The following is an 18742-nucleotide window of genomic DNA, read 5'->3' as shown; positions in this document are numbered from 1 at the left end:
ATTTATAAAATATATATGGCGATTAAGCTACACTGAATATTCAGCGTTTCATCCATTCTAGGATTCTTCAGGATGTATGCATATAAATAGATAAATAGATATACATGCATACATATATATATATATAAATATATAAGCATATAAATATATGCATACATATACATGCATACATATATATATGCATGCATACATATATATATGCATACATACATATATATGCATATATATGTGTGCATATATATATATGTATGCGTATATATGTATGCATATGTATTTATGCATATATATATATATATATATATATATATATATATATATATATATATATATTAGCTTGACAGACTATGGATATCCACTGTAAGGATTCCTGCGCGTGGACTGTTTGTGGCAAGAGTTGGGCAATCTCCAACCAAACCTCTCCCTCCCGAGTCGGCGTTGTTAAATATCAGATACATATACATACATATATATACATATATATATATATATATATATATATATATATATATATATGCATAGATATGCATCCATGTATATATAATGTGAATTGGAGTATACATTGACAAAATTTATTTAAAAAAAAAAACAAGGAATACAGCATATATTATTTTCTTATTTTTCAGAGGAAAATATAAAATGCAAGACAAGAGTATAGAATTGCAAAACAAATTATAAAATTATAAAATAAACGCGTAGAATTGCTAGCCATCGTGAAAATCGAAAACTTTGAAATATTCCAAATTCATAAATCAAATATGTTGTATTCCTTATTTTTTTTAAAATAGGTTTTGTAAATTTTAATTTGAATAATTCCCTCGAGCGTCTCGAGTATTGTGGCACTTCTCTTTCTCTCGGGATAGGAATTAATCTGCACACACACACACACACACACACACACACACACACACACACACACACACACACACACATATATATATATATGAAGTTTTAAATGTAAAGATATAGATCAATAGAATATATCTTGCTTATCATTTATTGAGCTGTCTTAATAACCTCGTTAAATGCATTAGTTATTACTCTTGAATACCTTTAACTTGGTATATAAAAACACACACACACACACACATACACACACACACGCACACATCTATCAACAACCCTTGTTTAAATTGAATTATTCTTAATTTTTAGATATCTTTATACCTGGAATATATATATATATATATATATTCGTGTACATGATCTACTGGTATGTACTAGATTAAACGGACCCTGAAGAGTGATCAAAATCATTGAAAGCAGTATAAGATCTTGAATAGGTTTTATCTGATACTGATGTTTTCAAAGTTCCTGGAAGAGAGAAAGGTCTTTCAAAGAAAAAATCGGAATCTGCTTTGGTGCTGTAATGGTCCTGCGATGTTTTGTTGACGTCATACTTTAGAGTGGCCATCATGTGAATCTTTGGAATGAAAATAACCGCCAGGTTCAGACAAGCGTTAGCCAGTATGCCGATGGCGATGGCCGGTTGCCTTAGATCATCCGGCCGCAAGAAATAGACGAGTAGCCATGCGATCCAGACCGCGATGCAGAGGGCACTTGCAATCAAGACATACTTGGCTTCCCGAAGATTTCGCTTCTCTTTATACATGCCAATCGAATAGAGCAGGCAAACAATTTGCAAAAACGCTGGATAGCTGAGATAGTAGACAAATTCGTATTTGTCAAATGCACAGCCGTACATGGTCACCCCGTAGTAGGTCACAACGCGCACAAAAGCCGACCCCTTCAACATCCACCTCTGGGCCCCGACAGCCACCTGGACACCACCCACGAACAACACCATCAATAGTTGGTTCATACCCGACAGAGTTCCACCTAAACCGATCATCCGGTAATCGTAAAGGTTCATCAGTTTTACGAGGATTATACCCAGAGTGAACGAGTAACCAAATCCCGGAGCGAAATACCGCATCTCGCAGATGAGCGCATTGGCCGTGAACACAAACGGTAGTATCGTAGCAAATTGGACAACCAGAGCGAATAGCAGCAACATCCCCAACAACGAGTAGCGCCTCCCACCGCCGGTGCCAGCGCAGTATTTATAAAGCAGGTACAAGAAGATCCCGATCGCCGTAAGCACCCCAGCGGCCGCCACTGTCATAACGACTGTCGCCCAGATAGTTCCGGTGAACTGACCGGTCGTCTTGGAGTATCCTTCCCGTCGTAGGGTCAGTGCCATCGTAGAGCTGTTCAGTGATTTGATGATTGGGGTCGGCTCTGTGTGTATATTCACGCAACTGCAGCGAGTACCAGTGCAAGAAGGGGTTGGCATTAGCAGGTCTTCGTTGTTACGGTCAAGTTCCTCTCCACTTCGGTCATACAATTTGATTTGTCTCCCCTTGGTTGGTGTTAATATTCGGTTTCTCCATTCGGCAACCTTGGAAAGAAAAAGAAAAAATATTGTTGGTATTAAACAATAAATAACGTTGTACTTTGTATATGATTAAGGTAAAAGTAAATAGTCTGTGTATCGAGCAAATACTAAAATCTAACAATTGCAAAAAATATATATTCTGATATAGTATTACCAAGGATAGGTTCTGATAAAAGAAATAAAAAATATGAACTGTATGTGATTAACGAACCAAAACAGGATAATTGAGAATGATCTTTAGTACTCATTCTTTCAATCATTTTATATTTACAATGTTTATGATAATGCCCTGTTATCTATATGTCTATAAAAGTGAAAGAGTCTGTCTGTATGTTTGTGTACATTTACCTACGCAATAACTCTGTCAATTTTAAGTCTACAGACTCGAAATTTAATATACTCGGAACTGAGATTTGGGAAAGTCTTTGGAATCCATTTTCAGTCAGAAATTTGTCTGTTAAGGAGTCAAAGTTCAACGTTTTAACTCTTGAGAACTCTACCAACCTCCTCTGCCAATTTTGGTTATAAACAATTGAAATTTTAGATATAGGTTCCTTGGACATTGATCTAACTTAATAACTCGAGCCTTAAACAATAAATGTTAAGGGGTCATAATAAGGGTCAAAGTTAAAAAAAAAATGACCGCTTTTTTTTTTTTTTGCTCAACATACACCTCCAAAAACCCTGGCAACGCCGGGTTGAAATGGTAGTATATCTATATATATATATATCTATATATATATATATATATATATATATATATATATAGAGAGAGAGAGAGAGAGAGAGAGATACATACATACATACATACATACATACATACATACATAGATATTTATATGCATAAAGGTATACCTATAGACACGCATGTTTCTGGCCTTTAGCCTTCGTCCGCATAGATTAGGCTCGAACTCATGACAAATATATATATATATATATATATATATATATATATATATATATATATATAACCGAAGAGATAATCGAAGCAGCAAAATTGAAGCTGGCCTACCAGAACACACACACTCTCTCTCTCTCTCTCTCTCTCTCTCTCTCTCTCTCTCTCTCTCTCACTATATATATATATATATATATATATCTATATATATATATATATATATATAAAGTGAACGTGTCTGTGTGTCTGTGTACATATACATATGTATATATATATATATATATATACATAAAGCTGAACGTCTGTGTGTGTGTGTCTGGTCACGAATAGGCTCCTAAATGGTTGACTATACAGAAAACTGATCACACACACACATATATATATATATATATATATATATATATATATATATATATATATATATATATATATATATATATATATGTGATGTGGTGTGTTGCACACAGGGCCTTTGAGCGTGTAGTGTTGCAGCTTAGTGAATGTGTAGAGTGCTTAGCTGCTTGGCTTTCAGGTGCTTTGCTCCTCTTGCTTCCAGCTGTAACCGCCACCTATACTCGCAAGAGTGAAGGGGAGGCAGTTTAGTAAGCCCTGCCCACTGGTGGTTAGAGCGTCTCACTGGTCAAGACTCGCATGCCACCTCCTCGTGGTACATCACGGTTTAACTGGGTACCTTGCGGCCCCAGGCTAAGTGTATGTGGGATCTCGGAGTAGTCTGGAGCCCCAGAGGTGTTGAGTGCATGGCCCTCCGGCGTGAGGACACGCCCTGGCTTACACCAATCCAGACCCCAGCTATGTGGTCAAATAGCAAAATGTCATCTCGGCAGCAGGAGTTGGCAGTCATGGTATGAGCGCAGCTGATATATTTTTCAACCACCGGTCTCCCATGGCGGATCACTGAGCGGATGAATCAAGAACGATCAACGGTCAGGGATCATCACCCAGTTAGCGGGTACTGCGGGGCAACCTACCACTGCTCCAGCTGTCGCACTCCTGTGCTCCGCTGGGGTCCGCAATGTTGGGTCCAGAGGTGGATGTTCTGTTCTGGGCATGCACTCATCCACTACTTCCCTGCCCCGGCGCTTGACGTTTCAGGCAACTACTATGGATATGTCAAGAATGCTATAAGATCTGGTGCCAAAAGATCCTGCCAGCAATACACAGACTTCCTGAACTGTAGAAGACTGAAGCGCCTTGCCAATCGTCGTCCTCGACGTTAAGGGCCTATGATGATATATATATATGACAGTCACATATATATAGTTTCGAAGTGATAAATGGCGAATAAAAAGCACTATGATAGAGACAATCAAATAGAAAAAATAAAACAGGAAATAGCTTCATGTGACTAACCTGCACCAGCTGACTTCCATTCCCCTTCGCCTGTCTGTTGTAAATGGCGATGCTGGTTTCCACCTCTCGACTGGGATTGAACTGGAAGCTGTCGTTCTCAGCGTTAACGAGTATCTTTTGGAACGAGGCCAGGGTTATCGGCTGCCACTGGCGGGAAAATTTCGTGCACAACCCACCCTTGCTACCGCACTTGGCGGCGTACTCTGTCTGCAAAGCAAACATCACAGCGTCGGCCGCCCGTATTACGTCCGTCGTCACTGGCGAGATCTCGTGATGTTCACTGTCTTGGGGCGGACAGGAGACGCCATATTTCGAATCCTGTCCGGGTAAATCACAACCGAAGCGCGAGTCCCACTGTTGTTCTAACCAATCGCTCATCGCTTGATTCATGTTGTCCTCTGAGATCCTTCGGTTGGATTGGCGGTTGTAATACTCCTTGAAGCCCCGGTAGACACGGGTCTGTCGGCCGATGGTAAAAGAGCCGAGCGGCATGGACGACGTGGAAAGATCCCCTTCCCAGCCGCTGTCTGATTGATCAAAAACCCAAATGATCGAAAGACCGTTTTCTTTTATCAATGAATTGAGCTTCATAAAATGTTCTTCGCTAACCAAAGCCACGGCTATTCTGGTTGTGTTGCCTCTGGCCAAATCTCGCAGGGCGCAGGCAAAGGATCTGGGCAGGTCTTCGCTGATTTGTAAATTGGGGTTTTCGCTAACTACTTTTAATTTGGATTTTTCGCTGGACTCGGACTGTCTGAATATATCGTCCCCGCTCAATTCTGGGTCTTCCAACATTAATACATGATTAACGCACACTTTAGCTTCCTTTGCTAAGTCATTGAACAACTTTATAAGTCTCCGATTTTCTGTACTCTCTGATGCAACAACAGAAATGTGTGTCCACTGATACTTCAGAAGCAAACTGACGATTGCTTCCATCCTGGTTTTGGCTGCCAAACTCAAAGATAATGTAGTATCCGAAAGGTCCGAATCCCTCTCCGCCCTGCGAGACCGACCCTTCTGATCGACAACCAGCACCGGTTTTTTAAAGTCTGATATCGAAGACGTCATAGCGTCCAAAATTTCGGATGTCCCGACAGTGATATAAACTGGTGATAGACGTGGGCTTGCCCCCCATGTTCTGTAATATCCGATGTTTCTCAAGGCTTGAGCTTTTACGTTACCATTGTTGTTAGCGCCTTCCGCATCCCGGCGATTTTTGCTCTGGTTCGGCCCCTGCAGATGAATCGACATCGAACAAGATTCGAAATTACCCGCCACCATCATCGCTCTCTCCTTGGTGGAACAGGAATCGAGAACGAGAAGGCCCGGGTTCACGCCATCGAGAAGGTCCGGATGTCTCTGCTTGGCCGTGGTTACCGCGTAAAGCAAAGCCAGAACGAGCTGATCGACGTCGTCTCCGGTGTTGATGGTACCGCATTCGAAAGGCGAATGTCCCCTTTTCCGGACAGGCATAACGGCAGTAATGAGAACATCTCCAGGGATGTAAAGCGCAGCATCGTTGTTGTCGGATTTGCCCGTTTGGTGGGTCAGATCACATTGGTAGCAGCGAGGACACCATCTTTTGCATTGGATCGCCGGGGCCGTCACATCTTGCAAGGCGTTGTAACCTTGTACTGATTTCGGACTTAATGACAAGCTACCGTTGGTGTTGTATTCGCCGACCTTTGAATTGAAAAAGAATAATAAAAAAAACACATTTTAGATAAAATCATTCAATACATATAATGAACAGAGATATTTTATGTTTCTGTATTTTTTAGATGGGGATTGATAATTTGTATTATTCGGACTACTATTCTCATCTTGAGCAATTCAGCCGACATTATATATATATATATATATATATATATATATATATATATATATATGTGTGTGTGTGTGTGTGTGTGTGTGTGTATATATGTATATATATATGTGTGTATATATATATATATATATATATATATATATATATATATATATATTCACAGCAAGTCATTATTCAAGCACGTCTGATTGAACACGACAGAGTCATTCTTTTTTCCGATTTTTCTGGATATCTTTTCAATTCACCGAGCGGTCTTTTTAATTTAAACTGGCATGTTGTATAAAATGGCGCCCAAAAACTGTTGTTTAGCCATATTCAACTCAAGCGCTTTCTATCGGTACATCCGATCATCATCAGGGTCGATTGTTGTTGTTATAGTTTTCTTTTCCTTTGAGGCTTGGTGTATTTATAGTTTCCTTTTTATTGGTTATAAAGGTCTGTGCAGGATGGTTAGGGGCGAATTATTTTCTTATCTTATTTTTTATTTATTTATTTTCTTGGTAGTTATTAAATACTGTTAGTATATTTGTCCCGGTGTTAAATGAGATCCAGTTAGAAAACCAATAATAAAAAATAAATTATAAATACACCAAACCTCAAAGAAAAAGAAAAAGATAAAGATAGCAACAGCAATCGCTCCTGACGACGATCAGATGCACCGATAGAAAGCGCTTGAGAAGAATATGGCTGAACAACACTTTTTGGGCGCCATTTTATAAAGCATGCCAGCTGAAGTTAAAAAAAACGCTCGGCGAATGAAAAAGATATGAAAAAAATCGGGGAAAAGAATAATAAATATAAGGAAATTATTAGTAAATAAGAAATTAATATGCAAACATGTTAATAACGAAGAAGGGGGTATTAAGTATGTATAGTGAGTTCCTCCGAACAATATAAATACAGTAGGGTTTTAAATAATAAATAATTTCCTTTCTTTAGACACAAGAACGAATGACACATGTAAGTAAAAAAAAAAAAAAAAAAATTAAAGCATGAATATGCTAGCTTAATTATTCTACAGCTAAAACACTAGATCCCATATCTGGAACAGTTTTTGTTCTTTTGTTTAAGGGAGGTGGTGTTTGATCAATACTGCTGGAGAGACAGGTTTTAATATACTGGTTTGTCTTCTTTAAATCCTTGAAAAAGTGTTTCTATGCTAAACAACTGATGATCCCGGAAGATTTAGCACTATTGTGAGTCTGAGAAAGCGAGTTGGTTCAGCAATTGCAAGAGATTAATTGGCTTACAGACAAAATAATTTTTCAACATCATTGATAACAACATCATCGACTAAACTGATAAAAATTAATATATATATATATATATATCCAAGTCTCTCTTTATATATATATATATATATATATATATATATATATATATATATATACATATATATACACATATATATATACACATACACATATATATATATACACATATATATATATACATATATATATAAATGATAACGTTATAATATATATAAATAAGAACGTTATTATTTCAGCACGGTACAGTAAGTGCATAAGTACTCCTAACCTAACAGTCATGATGGAGTAAAAGACTTAATTAATTTGCAGTTGGTCATGCTTGCACCGGAGGTTGAACCTTAGATCTCCTCGAAGACAGTCACAACTGAATTTTTCCCAAGTACTTTATCCACTACGCCACGAGTCCTTGCTAGTAATTATTTAGCATTTGAATAAAAATTTTGAGCGTACTCACAGATGTTACTTCTATGTTTATTCGTTAATAGCTCGAATACGTTTATGATATCTTACCTGTGTCCACTGGAACTTTCCTCTAATTCGTTGCAAGTTTTTGATCGCATAGTTGACGCGCAGTGTTCCACTGCTGTCGAATTTTCTAGAATTGTTAAATAAGGAGACAGGCCCGACCCGCAGCCTCTGCCGCAGCAAGGACATCACGCGGGACCAGTCCTGGTAAGCCTTGCACATACCTTCCTCGCCGTCGGGACACAGCTGTGTGTGGAGAGCTGCAAGACCACGGCCGACAGCGTTGACAAACGAGGCCACGTAGTTCGCCAGGACTGGTTCGGTCGGTCCGCGATTAATGGTGCCCGTGGGACAGTAGACGCTGCTGCTAGGGCTCAAAAGGCAGAGTTCCAACTGGCTTTCTAGTTCCGAAACCGACATGGAAGTTATGTTTTTCGGTATTTCGTTGGCTACGGGGTCGTTGATCTCCACTAGGATGGAGCTTTGGAAGAGATTTGTCCCCAGGTTAGGGTGTAGGGCTGAGTTCCAAGGAAAAAAAAGGAAGTTCAAGATGTGCGAGGAGTTGTGTGTTTTCGAGACGAAGCGCAGGAAGTCGATGGTATCGTGGGCGTCGGTAAGAAGAATCACTGCTGTGGATTCCTCTTGGAGCAAGGAATAACGTACGTCCAAGTATCCAGCTTCTCGGAGTTCAGTCATCTTAATAAGATCCCGGATGCAGATGTTTTTCTTTTTTGCTTCTGTCAAAAGACGGCGTTGCAGCTCGACCATCAGTGTGTTCTCCGAGCAGACTACCGTTAGGTAAGTCCAACGGAGCGAAGCAAGAGCTTTCAGGATAACTTTAACATACTGCGTCACTTGGATGGCGTCTAAAAATGAGCCGATTCTGGAAATTGTAATATCTGGGATCGTTGAGGACTTTGTACGGAATTCGCCGATTTTTGCTGTCGAAAAAGAGTTCAAATTTGGCAGGTGGATATAAGAGGCGATATTTTCGTTTGACACTTGTCGGGTGATATTAAAAGCGTCCTTAAGGGTGTAACAAGAAAGGGAAGGTGATATATTTTTGTCTAGTGGGCGCCGTTGATGGTGTGGAGGTTTTGCAGTCCGGCATGAATCAATTACAATACCACCCAGTGTATAACCCAAGTGCGACGTAGGTTCTTCCTCCTTTAGTGTGTCGACCGATTTTAAAAACTCTTGGACGATTTTGGCGTTTTCTGCCGAAGGAATATCTGTGCACGACGCAGATTCTTCGAGCGGTAACACAAGCGCTATGTAAAGATGTCCTGCTCTGTAGTTCTTTAACAATGATGTTGACTCTTGTTGTTGGTTGTGTTGCTGCTGCTGTTGTTGTTGTTGCTGCATCTGTGTGGTATCCTGAGTGCATCGAGTGCAGGCGGGACAATATCCTGGACAGTGGGAATCCATCAGTTTTTCAGAGATGAGGCGCCATCTTGTTTTGTCGAGCGGGTAAAAAGATCCGCTGATTTGGCCGACCTGCATAATAAACGAGAAAATAAACGGCTGAGCATAAATAGTGATGTCGTCCAAGGGAGGCTACTGAAGGGGAAAGCATGCAATATATATTACCATTAAAAATGAGGAGCCTGGTTTTGATGTACATATTTTACGTATATAACAATACCGATATTATCAAATGTCGATATACATACACAAAAAGCCTCATTTATATTTCATAAAAAATATAAAACCTACTAATAAAATTATATTGTTTCTTTCTTTGTTGTCTACGAAGGGAGTATTGGTTTGATAAAAAATCAGATATATGACATGCTGATATTATCAATGGTTCTGAAGATAATATCAAACATAAATTGAGTGAAATATCCTTTCTTACCTGGATTTTAATTGAAGACTCTGCTTTCAACAATACACGAAAAAACCCCCAAACTTTTAACAAAGTTATATTGTTTTAATTTGTTTTTGTTGTAAATTTTTGATATGGGTATAATAAAATTGGAAGGGTCTGCTTATAGACAGAGGTGATAGAAACTGACCAATCAAATGGAGCTACGCTTTGCGAGCAACCAATCAGGAACCGGAATCACTTCATAAAAATATTGGATCCTTTAGAATTACTGCAAATAATTTTTCCTGTCAACACGAGAAAAAATCTTTGCTCTCTGCCTGCAAATTTTTAAATTCCAAGATAATGCAAATCAGCTACCATTCGAAAAACTCTTTTTCATCTCTAGGAATTATACAGATAAGCTACCCTTCAGAAACTCTTTTTCATCCACCGGAATATACAGATTAGCTACCCTTCGGAAACTCTTTTTCATCCACCGGACTTATACAGATTAGCTACCCTTCAGAAACTCTTTTTCATCCACCGGACTTATACAGATTAGCTACCCTTCAGAAACTCTTTTTCATCCACCGGACTTATACAGATTAGCTACCCTTCAGAAACTCTTTTTCACCCACCGGTCTTATACAGATTAGCTACCCTTCGGAAACTCTTTTTCATCCACCGGACTTATACAGATTAGCTACCCTTCGGAAACTCTTTTTCATCCACCGGACTTATACAGATTAGCTACCCTTCGGAAACTCTTTTTCATCCACCGGACTTATACAGATTAGCTACCCTTCAGAAACTCTTTTTCACCCACTGGACTTATACAGATTAGCTACCCTTCGGAAACTCTTTTTCACCCACCGGACTTATACAGATTAGCTACCCTTCGGAAACTCTTTTTCATCCACCGGACTTATACAGATTAGCTACCCTTCAGAAACTCTTTTTCATCCACCGGACTTATACAGATTAGCTACCCTTCAGAAACTCTTTTTCACCCACCGGTCTTATACAGATTAGCTACCCTTCGGAAACTCTTTTTCATCCACCGGACTTATACAGATTAGCTACCCTTCGGAAACTCTTTTTCACCCACCGGACTTATACAGATTAGCTACCCTTCGGAAACTCTTTTTCATCCACCGGACTTATACAGATTAGCTACCCTTCGGAAACTCTTTTTCATGCACCGGACTTATACAGATTAGCTACCCTTCGGAAACTCTTTTTCATCCACCGGACTTATACAGATTAGCTACCCTTCGGAAACTCTTTTTCATCCACCGGACTTATACAGATTAGCTACCCTTCAGAAACTCTTTTTCACCCACTGGACTTATACAGATTAGCTACCCTTCGGAAACTCTTTTTCATCCACCAGACTTATACAGATTAGCTACCCTTCGGAAACTCTTTTTCATCCACCGGACTTATACAGATTAGCTACCCTTCGGAAACTCTTTTTCATCCACCGGACTTATACAGATTAGCTACCCTTCAGAAACTCTTTTTCACCCACTGGACTTATACAGATTAGCTACCCTTCGGAAACTCTTTTTCATCCACCGGACTTATACAGATTAGCTACCCTTCGGAAACTCTTTTTCATCCACCGGACTTATACAGATTAGCTACCCTTCGGAAACTCTTTTTCAACTATAGGACTTATACAGATTAGCTACCCTTCGGAAACTCTTTTTCAACTATAGGACTTATACAGATTAGCTACTCACAGAAAACTCTTTTTCATCCACAGGACTTATACAGATGAGCTAACGTTCAGAAACACTTCTGAAATTAAACATGGCTTTCAATTCGAAATGTATTTTATAAAATATCCACATATATAACAATGCCGATATTATTAAACGTTCTAAATATAATACTAACAAGTATGGAAAGGGTAAAACATTCTTTATTAGCCAGATTTTAATTGAAGACGCCTGGTTACAAAGTCGATAAAGATATACGAATTTGCAAACAACAAAGAAACACAATATGAGTTTTGCTTTGCTAACTGTGACGAGGGGTATTGTTTTGATTTTTAAAAAATGCACATACATAATACCGTTATCTTCAAACGTTCTAAAGACAATACTATCAAACATAGCAACCATAACGCGGTACTTCCCATGAGTACCCTATGTCGATTCAGTACTCAAAGATAAGACGCTGGAAGTGGACTCGTTTTACCAAAGTATGGAACTGAACGGAAGTCACTAAACATGGAACGAAAAACGAAACTATACTGAAATAATTTATTTGAAAATAGCCGTTCTTTTTTATGCATCTCTCCAAAAAGCAAGGTCATTCATAATTTATTGCAATGTCCAATGAAGATAACGTTGTGTTGGAACATGTGAAACCGCCACTCAGTGTTTAAAGATAGCGGTTTTCCTTAACAACTTGGAGATATTGATGGTTTCGGTTAGCTTCGGTGTTGGGGTTGACTTGAAATCATTTAGGAACATGAAGTGCTCGAAATCGACAAGAAGGACCTCCATCAAAAGTAAACGACATCGACATCTCCGTGTTGCTGCATTCAGATTTAGTAACAGCAATATTTGTCCCTTCCGAATCGTATTAAGGTCGGTGACAACGTGATAGCGTAAGCGCTACTCGACTTACGTGGTTCTAGTAAAATTTCTCCAGTTCTCTGGTCACTTCTGACTATGCATATTTGTTCTTGGTATCTTTTGGAAAGCTTTTTTTGTATTTGGAAAGCCTTTTTTGTTATTGGCTTCTTTTTGTTCTTGGTTTTGTTCTTACAGATTAACTGTTACCATTCGGGAGGATTCCATGCAAACTAGAAAATCCTCATTAACCCCCCCCAAAAAAACTCTTGTTCATCCAAATAAGGCGTATTGCTACTTGTACGTAAGGAGATGTTATTTGGGACCATGTCTACTGGTAACTATGTGAGGAAATGAGCAGGATGTCTGTTCAAATTACATTTAAACTTCCGTATATTAGTACAGTGAGAGAAGCAGGGAACGGGGAGGGAATTCCCAAGTCTAGCACTCTGAATAAAGAAGCTACTAGAGTAGAAGGCTTTCAATACTCTAACGACCACTACATTGAAGGTTGGAATTTTGCTGCTAGACCGCTTTGTAAACTGTGTATGTACGCAAGGAGACACCAGCGCAATGAGCTCATTAGGTCACATTCTTGTAAAATAAGTACAGGGGTTCAATATTAGGGCAATGGGACGGGAAGGCGCGAGCTCCGCTAGCTTTATTGAGAAGTCTGACTCGCATAACAAAGAAAGAAAGAAGCAAAAAAAGCAGCAAGAGCACATCACCCACTGTTTTGACGTTTGAATGATTGATGCATCAAAATTAGCCCGAACTTCAAAATAATGTGCATTTTACACACAATTTGATTAATTATCATAAGTATATAAAATTAAAAACTAAGTTAAATGTACCCACATTCTAACAGTGCGATTCCAAATATGCCTTGTTTACGACGAACAGGAGTAAAAAAAAAAAGAAAAAAAAAGGAAAAAAAAAAGTGTATTTCTATTAAGATGGTTGTCCTTATTTATAAAATAACAATGATGCAAGGGCGACTACTCGAACCCCGAAATACGATTGTCCATCTTAGTACTTGACGAGTTACTTCCCTTTAATAGTTTTTTTTTTTTTCTGCTGTCTGTTTCCAACTTATATTTATATCTTTCTCATTGCAATAGATGTGACACGGGGTCGGAAAGTGAGATTTGAAACCGGCGCCCTAGTAAAAAGAAGCAATTAGATCGAATAGAAATTGGCTGAGCATCCCGTCAGCATTCCTCGATAGGAGCAGCTCAGGCTGCTAGCAATAAACGTACCCATTCTCAAGTAGTGAGAAGACAAAGTTTGGGAAGATAGCAGTCCTAGAACTGCAGAAGACCAACAGCGAACAAAGCATCCTCCAAAAAAAGTCAGAGACTCTCCCAATTTGATTTTGGTATGAAACTTAATCTCGAAGTAATAAACTAGTTACAAACAAGCCTGTGTAATTTGTAGAAAAAATGTAATTATTTTATATGTGTCACATTTGATTAACCGGACAAAATTTACCTTTTTTTTTTTGTTTGATTTGATTTCAGGCGGTATTCTCAAAATTTAAGGGCCCTTTATTAGAGGTCACAATCTGTTCTCTATGACATAACAAAGCTATTGAATATTCCATTAAGGTCTCTTTCCCCCCTAAAACGTCAAGTTAGTAAAGCAGTTTAGACCATTAATTTTCTTCTTTCTAATTGACCGGTTAACTATGTTACAGTTACTAGCGGATGGAAAGGGGCGGCCAACTTTGCCCTGTCGTAAAATACGCTTAAATATGATATTTTAATCTGTCCAGATTTCGTATACATTATTATATAGTCATAGTTTCAAAAGTAAAAACAAAAAAACAAACAAAAAAACGTAGTGGGTGCCATCGGTTACAATAGAAACCGAAAGCAAAACTGTAGCATTCGAAGCTGGTGACGTTACCACTGTATCAGCGTGACACGCACATGGATTGAGTACAAATAAACTAAGATGAATGTACAAAATGTATTATGATTTTTTTTATAAATTAGACCAGCTGTGGGGGGGGGCGACTTTGGCCTGTCGTAAAATACGCTTAAATATTATATTTTGATTTGTATATATTATCACAGATAATAATAATAATAATAATAATAATAATAATAATAATAATAATAATAATAATAATAATAATAATGATAATAATAATAAAGGGTTGGGTTCGAGACTCCTAACAAACGGTTCCCCAGTTCGATACAAAACACCTGATGAAGGCCGGAGGGCAAAACGGCCGAAACGTTGTGACTATAACAACCAAGATGTGGAAGTCAGTCCGACAATCTCACTAAATGAAAACACCTCATCTCAAAAATACAGACAATTACTATATCATCACAGAGCTTTGATCACAAAAGTAAAAAAAAAAAATATTTGGTGCTATCAGCTGGAATCGAAACCGAAAGCAAACCGCATTATTCAAAGCTGATGACGTTACACCTGTACTAAACACGGCACGCATATGAACTGATTAAAAATAAATTAAGATGAATGTACAAAATGTGTAACGATTTCTTCAATTTTGACCCCCTTTTTAAACCCTTAAAAACTATTTTAACCGGCTAATGACCCATAAAAAAACGGTCCATAAAAAATCCAATCATGTGAGGCCCCTAGCGCTGCTCTGTGACCTTTAGTTTGGGAAGACAAAGAGTTGCAAAATGTGGAGACAGACAGACTAACAAACGTATAACCTTTTATATATTAAACTAGAGGAGGAGGGCTTTGCCTGGTCGCAAAATACTCTTAAATATGATATTTTTTATTTGTCCAGATTTCGTATATATTATGAGAGAGTCGTGATTTCAAAAGTAAGCAAAAAAAAAAAAAGTATTTGGGTGCCATCAGCTAGAATCGAAACCGAAAGCAAAACTGTAGCATTCAAAGCTGGTGACGTTACCACTGTACCAGACATGACACGCATATGAACTGATTAAAAATAAACTAAGATGAATGTACAAAATGTATAACGATGTTTCCAATTTTGACCCCTGTTTGACCCCTCAAAAACTATTTTAACCGGCTAAACACCCATAAAAGAACGGTCCATAAAAAATCTAATTATTAGAGGCCCCTAGCGCCGCTCTGCGACCTTTAGTTTCAGAGGAGATAGTTTGAAAATATGGAGACAGACAGATAGACATAGTGAGTTTTATAAATTAGATTTTTTACTTGTCTCTTAGTCTTCCTGGATTCCAGGACAAGAATTCATTTAATCTGATGGAGTATCCAACTTAGTAGTGTTGCTACTAAATGCAACAATACTTGGAGAAGATGCAATATTCCTCGCATAAAACATTGTGGAGTAATTATACTAAGAAGATCTCATTTGGGCTGCAAATACTATTATTTTGAATATTTAGTCAGACTTTATTTTGGGGGGGGGTATTTTCAGTAAGGTTATCCTGACAAATTCCTGTATAGAGAGAGACGTTAGACACTTGAGGAATTTGTCTCGAATTCAAGACCAGATCAGGTTGTCTGAAGATACCGGCTTTCAGACCGAAAATACACCAAAGATAAATATGTTGGATTTTTCTCTTTTCTTTTGCAAGACTCAATCATATTCTGGAAAGCCACAAAGAAAAATAACAATTTACCTAAAAAAAAAAAAATAAATAAATAAATAAAAAACAAATCATGAAAAACTTGTAGGTAGTATAGAGCCATTTTCCAAAACTACTGAGTTCTGGCATCGAATAACTCGAAAGAAGGGTTGATATGCCGTAAAACAAAATAACCAAACAAACTCGATGAATAATTATTTGAAGATATAAAGAACTTGAAGTATAATTCTTTTTTTTTATATATATAAAATTATTGGATTCGGCATTGGATAATCTAAAATGGGTTGATATGCCGTAAAAAAATTAACCGAACAAACTCGACGAATAAATATTTAAAAATATAAAGAACTTGAAAAGGGTTGATATGCCGTAAACCAAAACAGGCAACGCTCCATATGCACAAGTGTGAGTTAGTTAAACGGTTCTCGCTTTAATACTTTAATACTTCTCTCTCCCTTAGACTGGCTCTGTTCTAGCTTGTTATTACTTTTTTTGAATATCTGTAACAATCGATTTCGTCTATGCCATGTTATTGCAAAACTGAGAATTAATAAACAACAAAAGAATAATAAAAATACAGGGTAGCCTACTCAAAAGTAGCTTGATCTCTCTAATTTTTCTTTAATCAAAATTTTTTTTTCAGATTAAGCGGCCCACTTAAAGTAGCCCGATCTCTTCTAATCTTTCTCTTAACGACCAACTGACACCACAAAACAAAATGCAATTCCTTTTCCAACAAGATGGCGCTACATGCCATACGTCTCGAGTTCATGACATGTTTACGGAAGAGAGAACAATAAGCAAAGGGTTATGACCATGTCGTTCCCCGGACTTGTCATCACGTGATTTTTATCTTTGGGGAACTTTAAAACAAAACGTTTATGCAAATAATCCTCACAATCTAGACCAACTACTGGAGAACATTACCAAGGCTACCAGGAGAATCACTAGAGAAGATCTGCAAACGTTGTTAAACGTGCCCAGAAATGCATAGATGTCAACGGGGACCACTTCCAGCATATTTTATACCTTATATATGTTTATATTTTACACTACAGGTAATTTAAACAATAAAAGAAGGTCTATATGCTATATACTATTTTGCAGTAGGGAAAATTACAATCACGAGTGAAAAATGATTCTGATCAGAGAATACTAGGGCGTAATCTTTGTGGGCTATATCCACATGTCGGACTTGCTTAACAACTACAGCAGCAGTAATAGCAAAAATTATGCCCTAGGGGTCTCTGATCAGAATAATTTTTCACTCGTGATTGTAGTTTTCCCTACTGCAAAATACTATATAGTAAATGGACATTCTTTTATTATTTAAATTACCTGTAGTGCTATAAAATATGCTGAAAGTGGTCCCCTTTGACATCCATGCATTTTTGGACACGTTTAACAACGTTTGCAGTTTGTTTGGTAGATCTTCTCTGGTGATTCTCCTGATAAAAGAATGCTCCCTCTCTCTACTACATTTTCTGGCCTACTTTTAAGCGGACCATCCTGTATTTGTTAATGAAATTTGTGAAATGCAACCGACATTATTTCGAGCTTATAACTGTTGAAGTTTTTATTCAGAAAATCGGTCAATTTAAAAATAATACGGCAATTTTTTTTTCCGTATACTATAATAACGTGCAAGAAACACATTCATATTAGAACATTACCTTCTGGAAAACAGGTCCGACTGTGGCGAAGAGACTGAACGTGGTGTTCGGCTCTAAGGCACGTGTTTGATTTGAAACTTTGAACACAAACCGGCTTGCCATGAACTGCTTTGGCATCTGATGAGTCACATTTGTAACACCGCTGGTTCCATGACCAGCATTCGCGTTGGCAACAAGGTCTTTTGTATCATTAGCATCGCTTGATGTGGCATTTGGGAAGGTGGCATCCTTCGATGCGCTAGCATCCTCTCCCGACTGGGATCTCTTTTCACGCGTAACGGTTTTTACGTCTTCATCGCTTAGTTCGAAGAGAGCAATTTCGTATGCAAGTGTGCGCCGAACGCTCTCAATTGCCGCATGCGACGCCTTCAAGTTAAGGGCCTCCGACATAAACTTATTAAGCGAACCATGGTCGCATTCTGTCTGTTCACTCCCATCGGTTTCTTTCTGAGCGCAAAATTTGTGACTTTTCAGCCATCGCCAAGACAGCGACGAACCCTGGTGTAACCCGAGGCGAGTCTTGTTGATAAGATACTCGTCCAGGTATACGTCCTTTATGCTGGGCACGTCTTCTCTGAGGAGGAGTCCGTTTGTCGTACTGTTTAAGACGATCTGATTCAAGTCAGTCTCGTTATCTGTTATGAAGAGTATAACCCTCATGGTGCTGTTGGTAAGGCTGGCCGGAGTGTGTTGGCCACCGGGCGATAGTCCGTTGATAAAATAAAGCATTGCATTTGTCGAAGAGATGGACGACTCATCATCGCTGTTTCCCTTCTGCGTAGCAGGCAAAGAAAAACAAAGATTAGAGCCGGTTTTAGCCGCTGTGTCTAAGAAAGACCGATGCTCCTCCGTAGCGTCTCTGCTGTCACTT

The 18742-nt window shown here is 38.4% G+C and overlaps 1 protein-coding gene across 3 annotated transcripts in view; it reads right to left on the bottom strand.

Annotated features, from left to right (window-relative positions):
* Positions 1-593: 593 nt before the first annotated feature.
* Positions 594-18742, bottom strand: part of LOC145243473 (uncharacterized) — a 397788-nt gene continuing 379639 nt past the window's right edge. For all 3 annotated transcript variants that reach the window (XM_080106409.1, XM_080106411.1, XM_080106410.1), the window contains exons 5-8: positions 17872-18742; positions 8280-9731; positions 4665-6350; positions 594-2398 (exon numbers count right to left, since the gene is read on the bottom strand). The exon at positions 17872-18742 is cut by the window's right edge and continues 53 nt beyond it. In XM_080106409.1, coding sequence (XP_079962535.1) covers positions 1223-2398; positions 4665-6350; positions 8280-9731; positions 17872-18742 — 5185 coding nt within the window. In that variant the 3' untranslated portion in view covers positions 594-1222. The remainder of the gene's footprint in view (positions 2399-4664; positions 6351-8279; positions 9732-17871) is intronic.

This window comes from Euprymna scolopes, chromosome 22 (genome assembly GCF_053919585.1).
Source record: "Euprymna scolopes isolate OS-2025 chromosome 22, ASM5391958v1, whole genome shotgun sequence".
Lineage (NCBI taxonomy): Eukaryota > Metazoa > Mollusca > Cephalopoda > Sepiida > Sepiolidae > Euprymna > Euprymna scolopes.
The sequence above is the reverse complement of the archived record's forward strand: the minus strand, read 5'-3'. Positions and strand labels throughout refer to the sequence as shown.